General features: G+C 43.3%; 1 protein-coding gene across 1 annotated transcript; it reads left to right on the top strand.

Annotated features, from left to right (window-relative positions):
- The first annotated feature begins 4,000 nt into the window (after positions 1–4,000).
- On the top strand, positions 4,001–24,756 carry THBS1 (thrombospondin 1). Its single transcript, XM_035110875.3, has 22 exons — positions 4,001–4,309; positions 4,653–4,747; positions 6,821–7,395; positions 7,964–8,039; positions 8,262–8,458; positions 9,056–9,184; positions 9,714–9,807; positions 10,521–10,694; positions 11,114–11,290; positions 12,113–12,286; positions 12,672–12,799; positions 12,901–13,053; positions 13,908–14,126; positions 14,633–14,740; positions 15,224–15,383; positions 15,934–16,052; positions 18,364–18,598; positions 19,127–19,354; positions 19,845–20,116; positions 20,984–21,081; positions 21,211–21,350; positions 22,249–24,756. The coding sequence occupies exons 2-22, from the start codon at positions 4,681–4,683 to the stop codon at positions 22,254–22,256; spliced, it is 3,531 nt and encodes a 1,176-aa protein (XP_034966766.1). The 5' UTR covers positions 4,001–4,309; positions 4,653–4,680; the 3' UTR covers positions 22,257–24,756.
- The last annotated feature ends 1,008 nt before the right edge of the window (positions 24,757–25,764 follow it).

Below are 25,764 nucleotides of genomic sequence, written 5' to 3'. Positions count from 1 at the left end.
ACAAAGCTTTGAAAACCTCAACAACAAATCTCAAAATCAAGTTGGATAAGTTGTGGCAATTGAAGAGAAGATGGCTTCAAGCTGCATACATTTTTGTTTCAAAGGACTCTCTTACTTTGTTGTTGCTGGTTTAAGATTAATGTCGCAGCCTACAACTCACTCCAAGAAGTGGGCTGTCCTATTATCTTTCATAGGAACACAATGGTGTCAAATAGTTTTTTGTTTGCAAGAATAGCCTTGCTTATGCGTGTTGTAGCATTGGGCACATGGGGAAAAAATCTTTTCTGTAAATATTTAGGATGAGATCCAGCCTAGCGCAAGTATCTGTGCAACCTTCTCTTACCTCTCCTTCCCATCCTGATGTGCAAGTGAATTTTTGTTGCACACGTGGGTAGACATCATTGGATGCCATACACCATCTTTTAAATTGTTGTGCTGCTTCAGTTAGTCCTATGAAAAACCACTGAGCCTCTTGGGCTTGCTGATCAGAAGGTTGGCAGTTCGAATCCCCGCGACTAGGTGAGATCCCGTTGTTCTGTCCCAGCTCCTGTCAACCTACCAGTTTGAAAGCACATCAGTGCAAGTAGATAAATAGGTACCACTGCGGCAGGAAGGTAAATGGCATTTCCATGTGCTCTGGTTTCCGTCATGATGCTCTGTTGCTCCAGAAGCGGTTTAGTCATGCTGGCCACATGACCTGGAAAGCTGCCTGTGGACAAATGCCAGCTCCCTCAGCCTGAAGTGAGATGAGCACCACAACCCCGTAGTTGCCATTGACTGGATTTAACCCTCCAGGGGCCCTTTACCTTTTATGAAAAACAAAAGTTTAGCATCAAGGGGGGGGGCAATTTCCCCACGGGCAGTAGGAGATATAACTATTGAAATACCAGATCTACGGTGGTGTTTGTGTGGTGCTATTTTCTTGCCTTAAATTACTTGTTAAAGGGTACTCCCTTCTTTAAACACGGGTAATGTGAGAGCTTTATATATTATATTCACTTTTAAGATATACTAATTCACTAGCAACTTTAAGTGTTTTACTCCTATTTTATACCGTAGTTCTCTTGCAGGAGTATGCAACTTTCTCTGCACTTACGGTAGTAGTCTTGCTTCTTTCCTTATGTGAGGGTCTATTCTCTCCCCCCCCCCGCCCACATGTAGGCACCCCTAAATCATCACCATGCTCCCACCCCTTGTTCCATCTCCTTGCAGTGCAGTGCAGGGGCAGGGAAATGCTGGATGCACCAGGAGAAACCAGGGAAGATAATGGGTGACTTATTATTACAGGTGGATGGATGTTTGGATGGATGGATTGCCTGCCCTTCAAAATGTCCCAGAGCAGGTTGCAGCATTAAAACACAATATGAAAAATGCAACACACACCCTCACTTAATGTCTAAATAAGGCCCTGGGGAAGTTGGTAAAACATTGCTTTCCTTCTTTTGAATGATCCTTGAATTCTTTGAGGGACAAATATAAACCGAAAATCTTGCATATCTATATTCAGTTCCAAATACAAACTTCAATGAAAATCTTTTTCAAAAGGACAATTCCCTATTTTTGAAAAATTCAAAGTCTTTCCCCTGATGTGACCTTTGTTTACATTCCAATTAGGGTAATGGACTATTGCATATTTGTTTTGTCGCAATCACTCCATTAACTAATTAAAGCTACCTAACAAGGAAAGCGACACAGAGGGGACCTGTTCGCAAAGCTAGCCGGCCTCTTGCTTCTTCTGACTTCCACATAGACAAAATCGTTTATGGGGAAAGCTTTTGAATGTCCTTCAGAATGCAACAGACATTCCTAGATTATTTACACCAAAGTAACTGGCCATTGGCTCCGGAACCTTTTTAAACTCCGCATGTGGGCAGTTTGATTGGTCGCCAGCCATCGATCGATTAATCAATCCGAGGCGATTAATCAATTGCGCTTTCAGACTGGGTCTCCCAGAGGGTCTGGGAAGGAAGGAAATCGCAGGCTGGGCTAGGTGGGTGGGTACGGGTTTGAGCCCGAGGCGGCGGGGTCGAGAGGGTGGACGGAAGGCATTCTTCGTTTCGCCCTTGTATGGAGGAGGGTTGCCTGTTTGCTTAGCAGCATCAGCAACAAGGCGGCGGAGCGCAGACGTCATCAGCCGCCCACCCGGGGCTGCCTCTAGTTCCGCGTCAGAGGCGGAGGGCATGAATGGGATTCCAGGCAGCCCGAGTCACGCTGGCAATCCAGCACAGGTTGGCGCTGCCAATGCGCGCTGCGCTGATATGCCAGATCGGGGAATGATTCGAGCAACGCCCCGCAGCGCTGAGATCTCACCGACATGGGCCGGGAGTGCCCGGGGCCCGCCGGGGGGGGGGAGGCTGGGAGAGGAGAGCAGTTATTCCGCGTGGGCTGCTGGAGAGACGCGGAGCTTTGGGTGCCGTGGCATTGTTGTCTGAGCTGATGTCCAAACAGGAGCGAGCGCGCCGCGGAAAAGTCGTGCTGGTGTTTGAAAAGGGGGGAGTCGATCGTCGCCGCTTGGCTTCTCGTGATCTTCTATAAAAGGGAAAAAGGCAACCTCCCTCCCGTCCGAGGTGAGGAATGCCCGGCTCGAAAAGTTGGCTTCCTAGGTCTAACCCGCCTGATAAAGAATACGCATAGCGCCCCCAAGCGGGCGTAGAGGGCCGCCACCAGGCGCAAGCCAACAAACGGAAGAGCGCGCTGCTCAGAAAGAGAAGGCGCGCAATGATGCATGTGAACTTGAAGGCAAACATTTCACCTCGCGCCTCCCTGCTGCCTTCTTCTCCGCGTTGCCTGAGCTGCCCCTCTGGCCATCGTGGGCCCACTGGGGAGCAGACACAGCAACCGCCCCCGCCTCCCCACCCAAAGGTTGTATGCAGCTCGCCTTTGCCTGCAAAAGGTAGTAGTCCTGGATCAATCCCTGTGTTGTCTCCAGGTACAGCTGGGGATGTTCCTTGCCTGAACCACCGGAGAGCTGCTGCCAGCCCGTGTAGACAATACTGAGCTAGATGGGCCGATGGACTGGCTCGATATAAGGCTACAGTACAGTACTTCCCCTTGTTCCTATGTATGTTCAAAGGTAGAGTGTGGTGAGCAGCCTCTGCCTCCTCTTGCTCCTTTGTGAGAGCATTTGCGGAGCCGACGCTGTTTGCCTTCCCTTTCCCTCGGGGCAGTTCCACCACCTGCTCACTAGGCCTCTCTCTTCGGGCAAAACTGGCACCAGGGAGAGGAGGGGGCGCACAGTGGGCTTTGCGCGGGGGGCACGGCTGTTCACTACAGGAGCCATCTCTGCTTGTTTGCCTTCCCTCGCTGGTGCCCTACCGAGAGGGAACAGTGCAGGTGAACGAGGGAGGGAGGATGAGGCCGCAGCTAACTTGTCTGAGCAACTGCCTCTGCTAACTGGCATGCCTGGATTCTTCCACTGGGCAGTGGCGGGGGAGGGGGAGATTGGACCAAGCGGGTGCCAAATTCTCCCTGTTCTGCCGTTCAGAGAGAAGGGAGGGAATGAGCAGAGGTGGCCTCTGGTGCTTCTTTAGATACTACCCCTGGGCCTAATCCTTCCCTCACCCCAGAAGAAGGACCTGGTCTGCCCTTCTTGCTCACCCCGCCTTTCGTTGCCCACACAAGAAAGAGAGAGAGAGAGAGATGCCCAACAGCCCGCAGCGAGGATTAGCAGGTCTCTAACTGTGCCTGCGCTCGGTATCTTGCATAAATGTTACAGTGGGAATCCCCGCTCTAAGGCCATCAGCATCCCATTGATGGCAGGGACAAAACGCCCCATTGATCCCGGGCAAGATCTTCCCCACCCACCCACCTTCCTCACGCATTTCTCCCCCATTTCCTTTTGCATTTTTTTGCGAGGGGGGGAGTGCGTCTGTCTGACTTGTTGTGAGGTAACTGGATAAACACCAGCCCGCTTCCTGCCCGGCGGCTGCTGATTGGCTCTTGGGATTCTCAGGAATGCGAGCGACCCCTTAAAGGCGAGCGAAGCTCCTGCAGCAGCTCCAGTGCAAGCTGCCAGGAGTGAGAGCCAAGGGGAACCTGCGAGGGCTGCAGGCAACTGATCACCCGTTACAATCCAAGGATCCCTCGTTCTCTCTCGGACTGCTCCAGAGCCGGGGAGAGAGAGACCTGGGCTGAGGGGCATTGCTCGCTTGGGCTCCACACAGCCAGAGGCGCTAACGAAACCCAACTAAGGGTCATATCGGAAAGTCCGAGAGCTTCGCAAGGATATTTACCTCTCTCGGCTGGGTTACTACAAGAGATATTTGCTCTTAGGGCTGGTTACTTCTTCGGATTCCTTACTTCTACAAAGGTAAGTGCTGAAGAGCCAGCTTTCCTCTTGCAAGTTTGCAGTAATATTTCGAATGCGCAAAGGCAAATGAGGACGAATATTAAACTATTATGGGTGATCTTGTTTTGAAGCATGCATCTTTCCCGCTCTCTTTCCCCTCACTTTCCATCCTCCCTTCGTCTCTCCCCCCCCTGTATTTTTTGTTTCTCTTTCATCTTTGTATATCGTCTCCATCCCCCTCCCATCTTTTGCACACCTTTCCTCTCAGCTCGATTTCTTTCTGTCTGCCGCTAAGCTAACGCGGGTGTAGCCCGAGACCTTTGGAGCGAGTAACCAGGCTGCGGTTTCCCTTTCTTGTTTCAAGGTCGCTCCTTTGGGTCGCGATCCGTACCATGGAGTTACCGGGCGGCCTCTTTCTCCTCCTGATGCTGGGGGTCTGCGCAACGAACCGAATTCCAGGTAATCCGAATTTCGGGAGGGCGGGGGCATGGCAGGCACTTCAGCCTAGATTTGGCAGGGAGATGTGACTCGTGCCTTGTTAATAATATTAAAGGTCGGGCTGGGACCGTTGTAGTGGCGTTGGCTTTCGGAGAGTAGCCCGGCTATTTCTTTAAGGCGAGCGGGGCTTCGGCCGGGATTAGTGGCTGCAGTGGGCAGCGATCCCTTGCGTCCTATTGGGTGGATTCGCGGCGTCTTTGGTGGTTATCGCACTGGAGCAGTGGTGTTGCGAGGATAACAAGCGTTGGGGTTCCACAGAGCTCTTCTCCGGGCAGTAGGCAATGTCCTTGCTAGAGCCCATGCCCTGCGCGCAGCAGGTCCCGGGTTTGGTTGCTGACAGGGGTGTTTGAAACTCTGGAGCGTAAAGCCCCTGCCAGTCAGTGTAGACAACGCTGGACTCTTGACTCAGTTTAAGGCAGCTTCCTAGGTCCTTAGGTTGTGTTGACTGACGTGACTAAACTTCGGAAGAAACTCCGAAGGAGCCTTGCGCGAGCCCCTCACCTTTCCCCCCTCGGGCGCCCGAAAGGAGGAGTTTTATTTCCCCCCTCCTGCCACTTGTGGCTGCTGGGCGCGGAGTCTCGTGAGACCGGCCAATAGCGCGGCGCGCCTAGCGCGGGGACGTGGCTCCGGAGAGCGCTTGGGTGCCCTCTGCTCCCTCCCCTCGGGCCGCTTCTTCGCTGAGGGCTCGCAGCTTGGCGGACTCGCTCCTGTGAGTTGAACAGAGTGAGGCGGTTTTGGCGCCTGAAGGGGAGGAGGCTCTTTCCCTCAGCGCTCGCTTTCCTGTGGGTGGCTCACACAAGCCCTTGTGGGCTTCTGGGCCCTCCACCAGGGACGCTCCAGACTCGTGTCTACACGAGCGGGGCCGGGAGGGGTGGGCAGGGGGAGGAAGCCGCAGACGTGCATTAATTTCAAAGAAGAGATGCACCTTTGGCTCCCTGGACGTCGTCTCTCCACCACATACAGTACATGTGTGTCTTAAGGCAAAGCACGCAGGACTTTTTAATGGTTATTACTTCACCTATTCCAAGGCTTAGCCCTGGCCCTGGGCCCAGGTTCTGAGCTGAGCCCTGCACTGTTCCAATGCCTCGCCTAAGGGCATGCCCAACCCCTTTTCCCCAAGCTGCTTTGTAGCTTCTGTGAGTCACCCCAACTCAGCTGTCTCTCTTTACCTGGCAGCCTGCACAACTGCCTTCCCACCTCCCTATTTAGCCCAGAGTTCATTCCTTCTTCCCCTCACACAGTCTCCTGGCATTTGCCCTCTTCTCTCGACAGGCTCCCATTGTTTATCTCTTTCCAGTTTGCCTCAGCCAGAGCCCCTTGAGAGGGCCAGGAAGGCGAGGAGAATTCCTGGAACCTACCTCACCAGGAAATTCCTGGTTTTCCAGGGTAGCTGGTCATGGATTGAAAGAGCTCTTTGCTCCCTTAGACCCTGAAGTTCAGCCAGTGAGGCGATAGTGTGTGAGAAACTGGCTGGAACCACTGCAGACTCTCCTCCATCACTGCTAACCTCCTGCAGAGCCCGGACTGTGGCAGAGAGTTGCTCTGAGACTGGGGGTGGTATAGATCAGGGGTAGGCAACCTAAGGCCCGTGGGCCAGATGCGGCCCAATTGCCTTCTCAATCCGGCCCGCAGACGGTCTGGGAATGAGCGTGTTTTTACATAAGTAGAATGTGTCCTTTTATTTAAATGCATCTCTGGGTTATTTGTGGGACTTGGGAATTTGTTCATTCCCCCCCCAAAAAATATATATATAGTCCAGCCCCACACATGGTCTGAGGGATAGTGGACTGGCCCACGGCTGGAAAAGGTTGCTGACCCCTGGTATAGATACTGAAAAGCAGGTTACAACTATTTGTTTCCTGGGAGCTGAATATTTTCTCTGGAAAGTCTGGCCATGAGAAGTTCCTTTGACTCACCTCCATACAATCCTTTTCCCAGCCTGTGATAATCAGTCCACACTTCCGCTTTCTCTCTCAACCTCTTGACAGAAGCCGATAATCAGTGTTTTCTGTTTCTTTCTCTTTCTCCTGCCAGAAAATGGTGATGATGACAGTGTTTTCGATCTCTTTGAGTTAGTTGGTCTTAGTCGCAAGGGAGCTCGCAAGGCACTAGGGGTGCATCCAGTCAAGGGACCCGAGACATCCAGCCCTGCCTACCGCATTGATGATGCCAACCGTATCCCTGCTGTTCCTGACTACAAATTCCAAGACATTCTTGATGCCATCCAAGCTGAGAAGGGCTTCATTCTGTTAGCAAACCTTCGCCCAATGAAGAAGAGCCCTGGAACGCTGCTGGCTGTGGAGCGCAAAGACGGCTCTGGCTATGTCTTCAAGTTGGTGCTGAATGGCAAGGCTAAAACCTTGGACCTGAGTGTCTTCCCCAAGGAGGGCAACCAGAGTCTGGTGTCGGTGGAGGAAGTTGAGTTGCCCAACGCACAGTGGAACAACATCACCCTCCTAGTCCAGGAAGATCAGGCTCAGCTCTACGTGGGGTGTGAGAAACTGATGAATGTTGAGCTGGAAATCCCTATTCAGAACATCCTCACCAGGGACCTGGCCAGCAGTGCCAGACTCCGCATTGCCAAAGGGGGAGTCAATGACAACTTCCAGGTAAGCTGCCTTTATTGTGGTAGCAGGTTTGTGAGTTTATTTCAGGGATCTGACTTTATTCTGCTAGGAAGCAAATTTGAAGCAACAGATTCCAAAGACAGTGATATTTCCTTCCCCTGGTTTTTCTCTGTCATTAAGAAAGAAGCATCTGCCCTTGGTGTTAGAGAAAGAGAGAGGGTTTTTTTTAAAAAAAAAAATCTGTCCCCAGATGCAAAAATATCTAATGTTCCTTTCAGATGTGAGGTTTAAATCACCTGCGAGTCTCATATTTACATTAACAACTGATCCCTGTCCATGTAGAAGACAATGTGAAGGAGAGGAATTTTATAATTAGCTACCATTCTGAATATATGGGTTACATTACAAACCCTGCTTCTTTTAGCTTCATGTGCAGAAATCTCCTCATTTTAGCACACTGAAAAAGTTCTTTATTCAATAATTACTCCACTTAAATTGGGAAATTTGTATCAATTGTAAATAGAATATTTTGAAAATGCATTTTTTTTTTTGGCAATGCTACCCTTCCATTTTTTCATCAAAAGCTGACAATAAATGCATTGTTTTTAAGGGAATGCTGCAGAATATGCGGTTTGTGTTTGGAACCACAGTGGAAGCCATCCTGAGAAACAAAGGCTGTGAAAGCTGTAAGTCTGCAATATGTCTCCAAATTTGCTGATTTATTAAAGATATGTATTTGAAGTATGTGAAAGAACAGTGAGAGAAGTTTCATCACACAGTAAACTGCAAAGCATTGTAAACTAAGAAACTTCTGTTGCAAAGTGCTATGTATTTTTTTTAGTCTACCCTCTGATTCTGTGAGATTATATATCTCTATAATATGTATGCCCCTTTCCCTTTTGTTTTAGCCACCAGAAGAGTTATTATATTGGACAATCCCATGAATGGCTCCCGTCCAGCCATCCGCACTAACTACATTGGCCATAAAACAAAAGACATCCAGGCAATCTGTGGATTCTCCTGTGATGAACTAAACAATGTGTTTATAGAATTGCAAAGTCTGCGTGCCCTGGTTACAACACTTAAAGATTCAGTCAGCAAAATGGTAAGTGGCTGTTAAATACACAATAATGAAACAGGGACAATGGGTATCTAAGGGCTACTTGACACATACAAGCCACCAGCTGCTTATATTCTGCAAACAGACAATTGCATGTAATAGAAGGCAGGCTTGTAAACAGACACTCCCCTGTGGTGATTAAGAATCCTCCTCAGGGGACCAGGCAGGGAACTTCATCTCCAAGCTGTTTGTATGTCACAGACTGACTAACTTAAGTGTGGACTGACATAAGTAGATACTACCGACCACAATCAGCAGCCATTTCTAGCATGGAGGTGAATGAATAGACTATTTTACCTTGAAAATCTCCCATATGGTCCAACAAAAGGGACCCAACTGAAAAAAAAATGGCAAACTTGCATGTATGAACTGATACATGCAGTACGATATTGTCCCATGTTTGAAGCGAGCTGCGCACTATTCAAGTGTTAAGTTCTTATGGTTGCCGCCTAAGTGCCCTTATTTGGAAGCAGGATTCATTAAAATTAATGGGACTGAGTATAATTTGTTGAAGTAATTTCTTTACTCTTTAAGTGTAAAATTCAGATTGATCTAAATCCACTTTAAAACTTTCTTTTTCAGGATGGTATTTTTCAGGAAGTGGGTGCTACTCGGTATAGGACAAGTCCTGGAGTATGCATCCATAATGATGTTATGTACCAAAACACAGCCGAGTGGACCACAGATAGTTGTACTACATGTACTTGCCAGGTAAGGTCTCCTTACTGTTAATATAATTTGTGATTATTCGATTTGCCATGGGGAAGGCTGGAGTGTGTTTTTGGATGGTTGATATGTGCAAGGACACTCTGAAGGCTGCATCTGCACACACTTTGAGCATTCATGTGTCCAGGTAAACACCTGAACATATCTGGGAACTTTAGTCCATTGAATTCTGAGTTAAAAGAACCTCAGGCTGAAAAGGTGCTGATTCTCTAGCAAGAGGAGGGGCTGTTTAATTTTCTCTCTCTCTCATAGGGATTATTTTTTAATGTGAATTGAACTGTGGTTCTTTATATAGCACCTGATACAATCTTAAGATTTTGTTAGGCTCTAAAATTACTTTAATAAACAGGGTGGGAAGGGGTTGTGAGACTGTTTCACAGAATTATAATTAGTATCTAGATTGGTCCAAAATATCTTTGAGGAACATTTCTGATATAATTCTAGCATTAAGCCATTATGAGGTGAAAGAGTAAATTTTAATACATGTTTGTCAATATTGTATTTCCTTATTTAGAACTCTGTTGTTATGTGCCATAAAGTATCTTGCCCTCTCATGCCTTGTTCCAATGCCACCGTTCCTGATGGAGAATGCTGCCCACGATGTTGGCGTAAGTAGTTTAGGTTCCTTAACATTTTCAACTACTTGGTTCCACTAGAAGCTGTGTTGTAAAATATACTGCCATGGCAGCAAATATACCATAGTTACGTTGCTGGGCAGGGTTTGCACATAACACTACACCATGGTTTAATAAACCATAGTTTACTATGTCATTACTTTGGGTTGTGTGCAGACTAGGCCATTGTTTTCATGAAGTTTAATGAACAAGAAATAGAGGTAGGTTTGAAGCTATTTGATTAGAAAAATGTTTCAGTGCAGAACAGTGTGTTTTAATGAGATAAATGGAGTGAAAAATTATGAGTCATGGGGGTGTGAAGAGTGTGTGTCTGAACTTAACAATACTTAGTTTATCTTTTGGTTACAATTTTATTAATGTTGTTAATATTGTTTTATAGAATAACAAATCAACCCAGCATATAATATGACTTTTGCTTCAATTTTGATATTTTATTTTTTAGTTGTTGCTTTGTTAACAACGTTTTATAGATTGTAATTGTTTTACTGATGTTTTGTTTATTATTTATGATTTCTGCTGTATTTGTGCTCTATTATGTTCTATCATGTTACTGTTTTTTATTGTTTGTAAGCTGCTTTGCAATTCATTTGAATGAAAAGCGGCATAGAAATATAATACTGTAAATCAAACACGTGATAGAAAATTTGTTGCATGGGATTTAAATAGGGAATTGCTTCTTTTTACAGCCAGTGACTATGCAGATGACATTTGGTCTCCTTGGTCTGAATGGACGACCTGCTCTGCGACCTGTGGCAATGGCATTCAACAGAGAGGTCGCTCTTGTGATAGAATCAACCATCGCTGTGAAGGCTCTTCTGTACAAACACGAATTTGCAATATGCAGGAATGTGATAAGAGATGTAAGCATTTCATTTCTTTACTTTGAAAACAATGCTCTTGTCCTGAGCTTGCAATATGTTGAGAAATTCTGATTAATACTTCATGCTAGCACTGTTAAGTTGCTTGCAAATTGCCAATCTAAAACATTCGTTGCTGACAAAAGGAGCTGATAAAATAGTTGGCTACTGTAATTAATTACTGTGTAAATCATTGTATAATGACTGTGTAAATGATTGCTTATCTTGACATGCACAGCATCAAGTGTAATGACTCTCAGTACCAAGTGTGTAACATTGCATTTCTATTATTGCAATATGTTGGTTTCTTACTTGAATTGAATGCCAGCAATTCTATATTGCCGCTAGTGCCAGAAGAAAGCTACAAATCGCTTAAAAGAGCTTTAATCCTCCTAGTTGGTAACAGCTGTGTCTGTTTATAGTCAAACAGGATGGTGCCTGGAGCCACTGGTCCCCTTGGTCTTCCTGCTCTGTCACTTGTGGAACTGGAGTGATCACTAGAATCCGGCTGTGCAACTCTCCACTACCTCAGATGAGTGGCAAAGAGTGTGAGGGAGAGGCAAGAGAAAACAAACCATGCCAGAAAGACCCTTGCCCAAGTAAGTTCAGTGTTAAAAGATGAGTGTTCTGTGCAATAATTAATGTTTCCAATACTCCATTGCTTGTTATATACCCTGTTTCTCCTAAAATAAGACATACCCATAAAATAAGCCATAGCAGGATTTCTAAGCATTTGCGCAATATAAGCCATACCCCGAAAATAAGACATAGTGATAGGCACAGTTCTGGAGGGTCCCAAGGAAGAGGCGAGGCTGGACGCGTAATAAAAAAATAAGACCTCCCCTGAAAATAAGCCACTGTGGGTTATTTTTAATGAAAAATAAATATAAGACGGTGTCTTATTTTCGGAAAAACGCGGTAGGTAAATAGTGTATAGCTAAGGTATGGCATTGGATCCCATAAGACAGAGTGATATCCACCAACCTGGATGGCTTTGGAAGAGTTTAGACCAATTCACAGAGTATAAGGCTTTCAATGACTATTATCCATGATGCCTGGGTTCTGCTTCCACTGTTGGAGGCAGTATGCCCCTTCATTCTAGTTGCTGGGAATCACAAGTGTGGAGAGTGCTGTTGCAGTTAGATCTGGCTCATGGCCTTTCTATAGCAATTGGCTGGCCACTGTGAGACCAGGATTCTTAACTACATTGCTTTGGCTTGATCCAGCAGGGCATTTCTTATGTGAAATCTGCTGATATGGCACTTCCCCACCCCACCCTTTTTTAAAGGAACATCACAGCCTGAATTTTTCAACATCTAGATCTGTTTGTGATTAGGCATATGAAGGTACCAAGGGGGGCAGTTGTGCTCTGTTCCCTGGATGCTAATAGTTGTTTTTTAAGAAAATCATTTTTTCTTTAGTAAATGGGAACTGGGGACCATGGTCACCATGGGACACCTGTCCAGTCACCTGCGGAGGGGGCCTTCAGCAGCGCGGTCGTCTCTGCAACAATCCTGAGCCTCAGTATGGAGGGAAGGATTGTATTGGTGATACTAAGGACACCCAGATCTGCAACAAGGAGGATTGCCCAATTGGTGAGTAATGACCTATTTCGAAGTATAAAATGGTGTTTGGTAGCTCTGCTCTGTCATCTTCAGAAGGATGTAACTATTTGTTTTCCCATTTGGGGGGGGGGGGGAATCGAGATACAGCCACATCTTGGCTGTATGCTGGACAGTGCTGATCTTATTTCTTACTCGTGTAATTTAGAGTAGAAATGAACAGTAGAAAACAGTAGAAAACAGTAGAGTAGAAATGAACAGTAGAAAAGAACAACCAGTGGAAAGAAAGTCAAATTAAAACTGAGCTGATTTTTTAAAAACACAGAAGAGTATTTGTTAAATTTATCTACCTTGCTCGCCACCATTGCCCTGCACAAGGCTAATAACATTCTGGAATGTCACCTTTATCTTCTCTCAGATGGGTGCCTGTCTAACCCTTGCTTTGCGGGAACTACATGTACTAGTTTTCCTGATGGTTCCTGGAAATGTGGTGCCTGTCCAGCTGGCTATCGTGGAAACGGAATTAAATGCAAAGATATTGATGAGGTAAGAGGACTGGAATTGCTTATTTATATAAAATGTAGGACTGAATTGTAAGTAAACCTACAGCTAATTTTCCCCCTCTGTCACCATCTTTCATACTCCAGTGCCAAGAGGTCCCAGATGCCTGCTTTGTCATTGGTGGAGTCCACAGGTGTGAGAACACTGAGCCTGGATACCATTGCCAACCTTGCCCACCACGCTTTTCTGGAACACAGCCCTTTGGTCGAGGTGTGGAGAATGCAATAGCAAACAAGCAGGTACTGCCAAAATATGAAAAGGTCCCTGCTCCTAAAACCTCAGCCCCCCCCCCCGCATTTATGAGACATGCTCAGGAGGGGGGGGAAAGAACAAGTTTAATGCATTATTCTAGAAATTCAAGTTGCTCTGAAAGGAGAGTATGCATATATTTAACACCTGAAAAGAATTCTAGGGTGAATTCACACTACTGCATTACTCCACGTGGTTTTACGCACAGATCTGCATGGATAATAGCTAATGTGAATCGGGGGGGGGGGACACCATTACCATGATCATAGCTGTACTTTCCTAGCAGCCACAACAATGAAAGAAATGGGGCCTGGCCTGTACAGCCTAGTTCATGCCAGTTTTTATGCATAGCATAGACTGGCTCCAAGGACAACGTATCTATACTATGTGCTTCAATTAAATTTGTTTAGAATGAATGCTTTTAAAATCTTGAAAGCAATAGCATCATGACATGGTAGCTTTAAGAATATTCTTCCACACTTCCATCTTCAGATATTGCTATAATTAAAGGCTTGGATCCTAGTTTTTCCACCTCTTCCCTCTGCAGCCCCCCATAACTCTTGCAAAATTGCTCATGGGGGTGATGGACCTTGGGAATGGTGTGGAATGTGGTCTGGGGACCTGTAGATGAATGGATTTGAAATAAATAAACATTCTCTGTATGTGAACACATCCCAGCCTAAGCTAGTAACTAACATATTATATAGAAATTCACATAGGATGCCTTGTTCTTTTAAAACAAAAACCATAAAGACTTCCATGTGTTGCTATCTTGAAATGACAAAATGATAGACACATTTCTTGCATGTAATCATAATTTTCTTGTGTCCATTTGGTCTCTTAGGTCTGTAAACCACGTGACCCATGTAAGGATGGAACTCATGACTGCAATAAGAATGCTAAGTGCACTTACCTTGGCATCTTCAGTGACCCCATGTATCGCTGTGAATGTAAGCCAGGCTATGCTGGTAATGGCATTATCTGTGGAGAAGACACAGACTTAGATGGATGGCCAAATACAAACCTGCCCTGTGTTGCCAATGCTACCTACCACTGCAGTAAAGTAAGCCAATTTCTACATATTCTCTCTCTCTCTCTCTCTCTCTCCCTCTCTCTCTCTCTCTCTCACTCACACACACACACACACACACACACACTTTAGAGCCTTGAATGAACATATGCACCACGAACATTTGAGCAATAATATCCATACCTTAAAAGAAATTTTAAAAACTGTCTCAGTTAGTTAGTGTACCTGAGTCAAAATCTACTTTAAAGTTCAATATGCTTATGCATAAATTTGTTGAAATCACACCTGTGTTGGATTATGGTTCATACACAGCTTTTAGAGTTGCCTACTTTGGACAATCTGAAATGTCTTGGGGAAATTTCTGTTTCATCTTTAGTTTTCAGGATAAATTAGAGTACATACTTTTGAGTATATTCGAATGGTACTATGGACTGACACCATCAAAAACAAAATCTAGGAAATATAATCTGACAATCTGACCACCTTGCTGTGTTGTCTTTAAAGGTGGATAGTAAATAATTATGTTTCTTTTTCTGCAGGATAACTGTCCCAACCTTCCCAATTCTGGGCAAGAAGACTATGATAAGGATGGAATTGGTGATGCTTGTGATAATGATGATGACAATGACAACATTGTAGATGACAGAGTAAGTCTCGCGGAAACAGTCCTGTTCTGTCTGTGGTTTAGATAATATTCATTTTTGCCCCATACCTGGGGGCTATTTGCAGAACGTCAGCTTGGCAGTCACTGTGGGAAATTGCAGGCACTGATATTTGGGGATGCATTTAAAGAGAAGCACAGTAAAGTATTATCAGAGTTTTGTATTTTCAACAGCTGTAGGGATCCCATGCTTTAAAAGGCCTGAGATTTACTTGGTACTTCAGATTATAGCATCATTCTGCTTCAGCAAGTAGATAGGAAAATTCCAGAGCACAGAGGACTGGCCTTACCTTCTCTCTCAGCTCTCTCTGTCACACTGTCCATATGGATATCGTCCTATCAATGCCTTTGCTTACTGCCTTTATTCAAATAAATATAGTCAACAAATTTCTTATAAATCTAAAAGTGCATGCATGCTTGTATGTTTATGTATTTTTAACATGGCTTCTTTATTTTCTTTCTTCTACAGGACAACTGCCCATTCATCTACAATCCACAACAATATGACTATGATAGGGATGATGTTGGTGATCGCTGTGATAATTGCCCATACAATCACAACCCGGATCAGATAGACACTGATAACAATGGAGAAGGAGACGCGTGTGCTGTGGATATTGATGGAGATGGTACGGTTTTGTTGTTGCTTTTTCTTCTTAGTAATCTACAAGTTGCCCACATTCAACTGCTGATGTGAAATTTTGCTCACTGCATGGACCAAATATGTTGTACGTTGAGAACTGTAGAAAGTTGCTCTATACAAGTCTGGATCCAACCCTGTAATATTAGCATGTTTCAGCACTAGTCCTACTTGGATTGTAGCTGTTCCATGAACAAATGGGCTGCCACATGATTGGTAACTATTGCGTTAGTTCTAACAGTGTTAATATATGATACTAGACAGATCAAAGATTAACTTGGTTTCCTTTAGTTCAGGCATCCCCAAACTGCGGCCCTCCAGATGTTTTGGCCTACAACTCCCATGATCCCTAGCTAAGAGGACCAGTGGTCAGGGATGATGAGAATTGTAGTCCAAAACATCTGGAGGGCCGAAGTTTGGGGTTGCCTGCTTTAGTTACTTCCTTTTAGTTACTAGCTTCATTTGGTCCCACTATAAGTGTGTACTATTTAGACATGTTAGTCAGTTTACTAAAATATCTAAACTGTTTGTATTTTTAGGCATTCTTAATGAAAGAGACAACTGCCAGTATGTATATAATGTGGACCAGAAGGATACAGATTTGGATGGTGTTGGAGACCAGTGTGACAACTGTCCTATGGAACACAATCCAGATCAGGTCAGCTTAATTCTCTGGCCTATAAATGTACATGGACATTCAGTTTTTTATTAACTCTTTGATATCTGCTATTTATCACACACACCCCTGCAATATATGTCAGTTGGCAGCCTAATGAGGAATACACAATTGTTTATAACTGGGACATGTGTGGAAAACCTTGATTTCTTTTTTTTGAGGCATCCAAGTGCATAAATCATTTCTGTATGTCATGTTAGATGCAGTATATTCTACTAATAGAAAAACCGCATGGATAACCATGAGTAGCTTAAGTTCATTAATTTCAGGGGTTCTACTCTGAGTAGGACTTAGCTGAATACCACCCATTATGGTTTGGAATCACTGTAGAAAGCATACATTCTGTATTGAAGCCACATCAGCTAGTAGCATAACTACCAAATGGGGGGAAAGAGCTCTGGTATCATCACAGTGATATTTCATTAAATATAGGCTGGTTAAGATAAGGGAACCTGCACAGCACTACAGCACGACACTCTTTATGTTTCAGATTTGTTGTTGTTTAGTCATTTAGTCATGTCCAACTCTACGTGACCCCATGGGCCAGAGCACGCCAGGCACTCCTGTCTTCCACTGCCTCCCGCAGTTTGGTCAGACTCATGTTTCAGATATTTAGCATTAAAACAGAACACATGCTGAACAATGAAGAGTGTGTTTGCAAGGAATGTATATCCATGACACAAGATGTCCTGAGGCCAAGAGGGCAGTGAATTTAGATTCACATAAACAAACACACACAAAATGCTTTGCTAAGGACAGAAGTTAAAGCTATATAGAATACTTACATCACAAAGTTGTTTTCTCCTCTATTAGGAAAGCTGAAAGGCATATCCCACCATAAATATATATAACCTAATTAAACTTTACCTGTTTAAAGGCTTGGAAATAAGAGATGGGTTGGAAGCCCAACCCATCCCATTTAATTTGCTAGATCTAAGGCAGCAATGGGTGAAGCTTGTGCAGTCCTGTCATGTACAAGGCAGTAGGATTAATAGCTTCAGGGGCATACCTTGGATGCTTGAGTGGTCTCGGCAAAATTGAAGGAATCTTGATCTGTCTTTCATGTTGCCCTGTGGGCAGTGTTGGCTAAAAGGATGCTTACAATAAAAGAATCTGTTTTTAATGTCCCTGTACTTCTGCTAGAATTTTTTTTTTAAGGAAAGGGTTCTCTCCAAAGTAGTGTATAGCAGACCACAGTGACAATGGACTGTATCTGAAGAAGTGTGCATGCACACGAAAGCTCATACCAATGACAAACTTAGTTGGTCTCTAAGGTGCTGCTGGAAGGATTTTTTTTAATTTTGAATGGACTGCAAGTATTCCTGAAGTGTCTCAGGTGACTCATTTTAAGTTGCAGAAAATGCCACTCGTTAGCTAGCAGTTAATGTGATCAGCTGATTTTTGTGTGACTATATTTCTCAATGGACCATCAGCCAAACCTGCAGTAACACAAAGCTGGATAACTTAGGGCAATCTGATTAATGTAGTAGTCTGCATCTAGAGGTCTTAGGGCCGTATTTCAGAAAGTAATTGGCCTGATGTACTATTTGCAGTTTGTATGTACTTTTATATCATTACACTTATAAAAGAATGTTCTACCATTTAATCGGTATGTGGCGAAAACATTATGGTGGGTATTACCTTAACAGTGGGTAATTACTGTACAACAGTAGCCTTAACACAGGCATAGCAGTGAGGTAAATAGAAAATACTCATCCAGTTATGCAGCATTTGTGCCCAGAAGGTACAAAGTGCACAATAAAGCAGAAAGTGGCGCTTTTATCTCATTTGAAAAAGTAAACAAACAAGAGATTAACACATTCTGGCATGGAAATTACATGGTAATCCATGCCAAGTAAAGGCAGAAACCACACAATTCTCTCAGGCCCTGGTGCTTTGAGGAATACATTTAGGCAATAAGATGTCTGAAGATAACCCAAAACAAGTTGGGACAGGTGGTTTTCTTTCCCTTTTTTTTGTCTGTGGACATTAACATTAGCAAATTATCAAGTGTGCAATAGCTGTCATACCAGCATACAAAGAGAACTCCTACGCCTGCCAACCTGTTAGTTCACTTCAGTAAAGCTCCATGCATGCAAGGACTGCCTATGCAGAGCTCTACCCTCCACTAGCATGATAGCCAGCTGGAGTCCTGACTATTGGAACCTCACTAGCAAGAAGCCACTGGATGGGCCAAGACAGTCTAAATTAGTAAGATTCTTTTTAAGATAGTTCTAGTTGGTGCCCTTTTTAAAATGCTTTACTTGAACATGTTCGTCCATTTTCCTTTCAGACTGATTCTGACTCTGACCGCATAGGGGACAAATGCGATAGCAACCAGGACATTGACGAAGATGGCCATCAAAATAATCTCGATAACTGTCCCTATGTGCCCAATGCAAACCAAGCTGACCATGACAAGGATGGAAAAGGTGATGCCTGTGATCACGATGATGATAATGATGGCATCCCTGATGACAAAGATAATTGTAGACTGGTTGCCAACCCAGACCAACTTGACTCTGATGGTAAGAGAAATTATTCACTGCCAACTTCTCTAACTATACCAGGAGGGATTGTCTAGCATTAAATTAAACGCACAGTGTAGTATTTAATCATCCTTTTAAGGGCGGGAAATCCTTAATGGCAAGAAAACATATCCTGCTTGTTCAGATGGAGCAGCTCCATGTGAATGGATCCACACATTTCACTGAAATGCTGTGAGAGGGTGTTTATTGTGCAGACTGGGGAGCCTTTGGAGATTTGGGCCCGGAACTGTATTTTAAAAGGGATATAGGTGGAGAGAGAAAAGAAGTTTAAGGAAATTATCAAATGTGCACTTTGGATGGTGTTTGTTAGTGTAACTAGTATAATAGTTATTGATGTCAAGTAATGGTGGTTTCAGTAGCACAGTTAAATTCTTGGATTAATTACATTAGATATTTTAGTATAACATCCTACCGCCAATCTGAAATGCACATTTCCTTTTTAAACTCTCACATATTTTTTATTTCTCTCCCACTCCTCCATCATTTCCTTTCTTCCTCTTGGGCTAGGTGATGGGCGTGGAGATGCATGCAAAGATGACTTTGACCAAGACAAGGTGCTGGACATTCATGACATCTGCCCTGAGAATGTTGACATCAGTGAGACAGATTTCCGCCGATTTCAGATGGTTCCCCTGGATCCTAAGGGCACATCTCAGAATGATCCTAATTGGGTTGTTCGTCACCAAGGCAAAGAACTGGTTCAGACTGTCAACTGTGATCCTGGACTTGCAGTTGGTGAGCAGGCGATTTGGGGTTTTCCTTTCTGTGTTTATTGTAGAAAGTGTCATCTGTCTCTGGATGATAACTATCCACTTAAAGGCTCAGTTGAAAGTACACACAATACTTGCCTGCATAATATTATTTAACAAATGGTTCCCTTACATTCAGATTGTAAAGTCTCCATCCCTCCATAGTGGTGTAGCCCTAAGCCTGCCTGCCTCTGTGAAAGCAGAGCAGTAAAGGCAATAGGTTTGGTCCTACCTATCTGCTACGTCCACTATGACTTCAAAGCAAATCTTTCCATATCCCAAAGAGTCACATGAAAACCTGTGGCCAAAGGACAATAGAGCAAAGAAGTCTTATGGTAGAATCTCTAAATACAGTACTTCACACCAGTGAGCCTTTGGAAGAGGCCAAGGCCTTAATTAATCAGGGGGGGGGGCTGACCATTCTTGCAGTTTAAGAAAGACTAAAAAATCTCCTTTTTTTTCTCCCTTTCACTCAGGCTTTGATGAATTTAATGCTGTTGATTTCAGCGGCACATTCTTCATTAATACAGAAAGGGATGATGATTATGCTGGTTTTGTGTTTGGTTATCAGTCCAGTAGCCGTTTTTATGTCGTCATGTGGAAGCAAATCACCCAGTCTTACTGGGATCCAACACCAACCAAAGCTCAGGGATATTCCGGTCTTGCTATCAAAGTAGTGAACTCCACCACAGGTCCTGGAGAACACCTCCGTAATGCACTGTGGCACACTGGAAATACTCCTGGACAGGTAAGAGATTGTTTCTGTTAATAAATAAAACCTACCTTTCTGCAATCCTTGGAATATTACTATTGTAGAAAGAAAAATCAGATTTGAAGGATGATATTAAACAACAGTGTAAGATGAGAACGCACAAGTCTCTTTCAAAAGTCTTGTGCACAACAGGAGTAATGTAAATTAACTTTCTGCATTCAATTCATAGAGGAGGGTTGTACCCAACTAAACCATTCTCTGAGCAGGCCCACTAAACTCAATGGACTTAAGTTAGTCATGTCCATTTGTTTCAGTGATATGACTTAATGGGATTCAGTCCTTGGTGTTTACATCTATCACTGCTGATTCACACATTCCGTTTGTCCACATGAGAATGCTCACTTTGACACGAATATACTGTATGAATAAACTCTCAGAATTCCATTTAGTACAAATGGGATTTTATTTGAACAATTCAATTAACAGCATCATTCATTCACTTAAGGCTATTTCAAATGTGGTAAGTGGGTGGAACAGGAAGAGCAATGTTTGTGTTTCCTGTGTCTTTTTCTTTTGTACAAAATTAGCTTCAGGCTCCTCCCTCAGAGGACAAAATGCACAACCTGCCCACAGAGTGGGAGGCCTGCAAATATTTCTGCTCTGTATTCAATCAATGCTTATGACAGGTAGAAACAGAAAGAATAGGAAGCCCGAGGCCATTGGGCATGCTGTTCATCCCCTTTTGCCATGTCAATTCAATCTTTATTATGGTCAACGACCAGACAACAGAAATCACAACACATATAATCCATGTCTGAAATGACATTCCAAGCATACAGTTGATTTCAAAGACTTGTACCAGCATAATGGCATGTGTAATTTAACTACGTATTTATTTTTCAGGTGCGGACTCTGTGGCATGACCCTCACCATATAGGCTGGAAAGATTTCACTGCCTACAGATGGCGTCTGAGTCACAGACCAAAGACTGGTTACATTAGGTAAGCTTTGCAAAGTTTCTAAAACAGCTTTAGAAGGACAAATACAATTTGGCAATAGCTAATTTTATAGTTTCAGAATAAGCATTCTATATCATGGCTGAGGTTAATTACTGTTTCTCTTTACTGCAGAGTTGTAATGTTTGAAGGAAAGAAGATCATGGCTGATTCTGGACCAATCTATGATAAAACCTATGCTGGTGGTCGTTTAGGATTATTTGTCTTCTCTCAAGAAATGGTGTTCTTCTCAGATCTTAAATATGAGTGCAAAGGTAAGAATCCATATTTCTGAAGCTGAGTTTGTTTTCCTGAAATTACTGGTGAAATATCACCATCACTTTAGCTTTACACATTCAAAAGGTTTTGATAAAAAGGTAAAGAAATCTGTAACTCTTTGGTTACAACCCTTGTTACCTATAGGGGAAAATACAGTTTAATGGCAAACATCAGCTTGGAAAAGGGGAAATAATGTATTTAATATCAAGAGTGATGTAAAAATATTTACGGCACACAAGGTTTGCCATTGAAAATAGAACTGTTGAATTTGAATCTATATTCAACAGCCTCTAGGTAAAGGTAAAGGTACCCTTGATCATTAGGTCCACTCGCAGACGACGGGTTGCATGCTCATCTTGCTCTATAGGCAGAGGGAGCCGGCGTTTGTCTGCAGACAGCTTCTAGGTCATGTGGCCAGCATGACTAAGCCGCTTCTGGCGAACCAGAGCAGCGCACGGAAACGCCGGTTACCTTCCTGCCGGAGCGGTACCTATTTATCTACTTGCACTTGACGTGCTTTTGAACTGCTAGGTTGACAGGAGCAGGGACTGAGCAACAGGAGCTCACCCTGCCGCAGGGATTCGAACCGCCGACCTTCTGATCGGCAAACCCTAGGCTCTGTGGTTTAACCCACAGCACCACTGGCGTCCCTTTCAACAGCCTCTAGTGATATGCAAAAATTCACTTTATCAGAGCTAGATAGCTGTGTTGCATTGGTGGCCACTTCATAAAAAAGCTTGGAGCAATTCAGCTACACATCTGACATTTTGAAAGGGAAACGTGCAATTACTATTTAAGATGCAAAACCGACAATTGAGAAGCTAATTGTAGCTGCTTAATTACTAATATATCAGTGTAAACAGAGTGACAAATTACTATTTTTTCTTCTTGCAGATCCGTGATCACAAAGGCAGTTGATGCAGAAATTATTTTGAAATGCTGTATTGCACCTTCTGAGAAGTTTAGTTTCTACAAACCCTGGGACCATTTTTTTATTCGCTCTTCACTTTCTTCTGCCTTTACAAAATAGAGACTCAAAATACATGATCTGCCTCAACAGAATGCTTTTGAGAGAGAGAGAAAACAGCAAAGTACACTTCATTTCTGACCTCTGTTGGCACAGAAGAAAACAAATGTATTTTGTGAATAAGAATATTCCTTGCCTCAGGAGCAAATAGTCACTTCTCTAAGAAAGGCATTTGTGTAGCTGGGCATTGTCACTGCCTCTTTTTAACTGGAGGTCCAACGGAGTAGCACTTTTGTTATAAGACTATCTTTATGCTGTGTTGTGGACTACTTAAAAATGAAATATATACTTCAGCTTGTGGGAGATGAGAGGGACAGGAAAGAGACTAGCAGAAGTTGGAGGCAAATGCCTCACTCTCTGAAAGGGGACTATTCTCCCTGGGGTTTACATCTTAATTGGAGGGACTGTTACATATCTGACTAATAGCCTGATCCTCTGCATGTTTGCTCCTATGCAAGTCCCAATGATAGGTACTCTCACATAAGAATGCATAGGATTACAGCCTAAATCTTTTTCAATTAATAAGGAACTACTTGGCTTGATTACATCGGAAAACTAGCTGGCTAGCCCCAGGCAGCATTAACAAATGTTAAAAATTCAGTTGTGGGGTAAGAGGGGTAACAATATTGGCACACTGGATTGCACCAGTTTAGTGAGAAAGGGGATGCAGAGGAACAGAGGGGGAAAGCAAGTTTACATGTGCCAATGCATGATAACAAACATGCACAGGTTTGATACCATCAACAGGCAGTGCGGATGTAGCAATAACACTGAAGTGCCAAAAAGCACTTTCAGCTCAACTTAGCACTTGTATTGGCCTTCAAGGAACTATGTTTCTTCTTCTTATATTATGGTTACAAAGGCACAAAAGATGGCAAACACAATTAAATACGAAATTCTTTTCTACAAAATGCAATGGACTTTTTTTAAAAAAACAACATGTTTTTAAAGCATTGATTTTTGTAGAACTGTAGATAAAGAAAATGTAAAATATTTATTTTTACCTATCCTGTCTGTTATGAATAACAAAGGACTCTAGATTAAAACAGTAAAACAATGCGTCAAGACTATCCAATAATTTTGCAATGTCTCCATGACTGTAAGATTGTAAATACAGGTTATTTATTGTTCTATAGCGAATCTAGACAGTAGTGTGTGAATATATTTTAGCTGTAAAGAGCAGGTTTTCCAGAAGCAATGTGGGGCACAGTTGGGAGAGGGGGAGGTTGGCTTTTTGTTTTGTTATCAGTGTGTTCTCCTTTCTTTCTATACCAAGAGAGCTGGCAAAGTAGCCTAGTGGGCCTACCCTGCTGCTGCATTGCCAAACCACAAAAATGTTTAAATATTAACTGCCCAGATCTCTCCTGTTGGAGAGGTAATAGCTTTCTATTAACACTGGCCATAATCCACTGTCAGTCTGTACCCTTCTCATTTCAGAGGGATTTGCATGAGAGATGCTATCAATGGATTGTTGCCTTTATCACCTTTGTTATACTTGTATGTTGCTAGTGCATTCTGCCAGTCCATGTGTCAGACAAAGAAGAAAATCCCTGTTGTAGGGAGGAGGCAGACGAAAGGAAGAAATGGCATAAGAATGTTTGGTTTTGCAGATCACACACCTCAGATACCAGCGTGTGGTTGCTGGAACATAAGTGCCTCACAGGTGGGATTTCAGGAGCATTTTTAAAAAAAATTAAGAAAGACTGCTCATGGTATAAGGGGCAGCAAAACTTTTATCTACGAGCCTCTTCTTACTAAGAAAAAAAGAATGTCAAAGGTGAAACTTTATGTACAAATATTACCTCATTGTTGTGTGACTGAGAAAAGGAAGAGAGAGAAAAACCTTTGGATCAAGCAGAGTTTAAATATCTAACGAAATTTAAAGCTACTGTAGTATTAAGGAGAAACAAAAGATTGCAAGCTGTATATAGTCAAGATTGTTTTTGTTTTTTTGGCAGAAATACATATTCCCAGTAAGAAAACAGCATTGAGGCAATGCTGAGAACAATTTGTGATACTGTGTTTGATGGTTTCACCCCGTCATCCTGCATACCATTCCTTGTATTTGTATAAATTATTGTTTTCATTACTGTTGGAATAGTTAATCTTCTGTTCGTGTAGATATGCTATTTAAATAATTTATCATGAAATGCTACCTGTAGAGCTAGTGTTTCTATTTTTATAAAACATTTGCACACTGAATTGAAGAATTGTTTGTTTCCCATCCCCAGTGTTGTTGGCTCTTAGTATGTTTTTTTTTCTAAAAATGAGTATATTTTGTACACATGTTTAACCATTTTACAACTTAAAAGCTGTGTAAATTGTACAATAATGTTTCTTACATACAAGAAACAATAAACAAATACAAAAATCTATATTTACAACCTCTGGGGTTAGTTTCATGTGTTCCTTCCTCCTACTGATGTTATAAAACCTGCCACTCAGTTCTCCCTGCCTTTGTTCCATTTCGATTAGCTATCCTCTTGGCAAGAAAGCTGTGTATTTTTTTAACCTTCCATTCCAATAAACTGTTAGTGGAAAATGTCATAAAGAAAGCATACCTTTACCTTCTAACACCTAAAGGACTCCACAAAGTTGTACTCATAGCAGTCTCTACCCTTCGCATAGTTTCATTAACATAATGATCAAAATTGACCACCTGTAACCCACCCCCCTCAGCCTCCCACATGGGCTCCACTTTTTTTAAAAAAAAGTTACTGTATTTTTGAATTTTCACTGCTGCATCCTCCTCTTTGCAATGCACTTGCATAGCCTTGACTCAAGACTGAGAAGTTGAACCATCTTTTTAGAAATAAACAAAATGGCTGCAACTTACCCACTTGAGGATGGTTCATGACACATCAGCAGAAGGCATTTACCTTAATAGGATTCTGTGATCTCCATTAATACCCAAAAGTTCATTAATATCTCTAGGATGCATCAAGGGAGCTGCAGAAGAATTGTATATACATTGGAGTGAACTACTTTTACCTACCTTTAGATGCGGGTGGTGCTGTGGGTTAAACCACAAAGCCTAAGGCTTGCTGATCAGAAGGTCGGTGGTTCGAATCCCTGCGACGGGGTGAGCTCCCGTTGCTCGGTCTGTGCTCCTGCCCACCTAGCAGTTTGAAAGCACGTCAAAGTGCAAGTAGATAAATAGGTACCGTTACAGTGGGAAGGTAAACGGCGTTTACGTGTGCTGCTCTGGTTCGCCAGAAGCAGCTTTGTCATGCTGGCCACATGACCTGGAAGCTGTACTCCAGCTCCCTCGGCCAATAACACAAGATGAGTGCCGCAACCCCAGAGTCGGTCACGGTGGTCCCTTTACCTTTAGATGGTTTGTAAGGCTTAGATATTTGGGTAAGGGATAAATATGGTTCTAT

This window comes from Zootoca vivipara, chromosome 1 (assembly GCF_965207765.1).
Source record: "Zootoca vivipara chromosome 1, rZooViv2.hap1.1, whole genome shotgun sequence".
Classification (NCBI taxonomy): domain Eukaryota; kingdom Metazoa; phylum Chordata; class Lepidosauria; order Squamata; family Lacertidae; genus Zootoca; species Zootoca vivipara.
Note: the sequence above shows the minus strand (reverse complement) of the source record. Positions and strands in the feature narration are given on the sequence as shown.

What these genes read in the sequence shown, in the direction of transcription:
- THBS1 (XM_035110875.3), top strand. Translation starts at nt 4,681, where the DNA reads ATGGAGTTACCGGGCGGCCTCTTTCTCCTCCTGATGCTGGGGGTCTGC. An exon ending in AAACAAAGGCTGTGAAAGCT is followed by an intron (nt 8,040 to 8,261) that starts GTAAGTCTGCAA and finishes CTTTTGTTTTAG; the next exon opens with CCACCAGAAGAGTTATTATA. An exon ending in TGGAACACAATCCAGATCAG is followed by an intron (nt 16,053 to 18,363) that starts GTCAGCTTAATT and finishes TTTTCCTTTCAG; the next exon opens with ACTGATTCTGACTCTGACCG.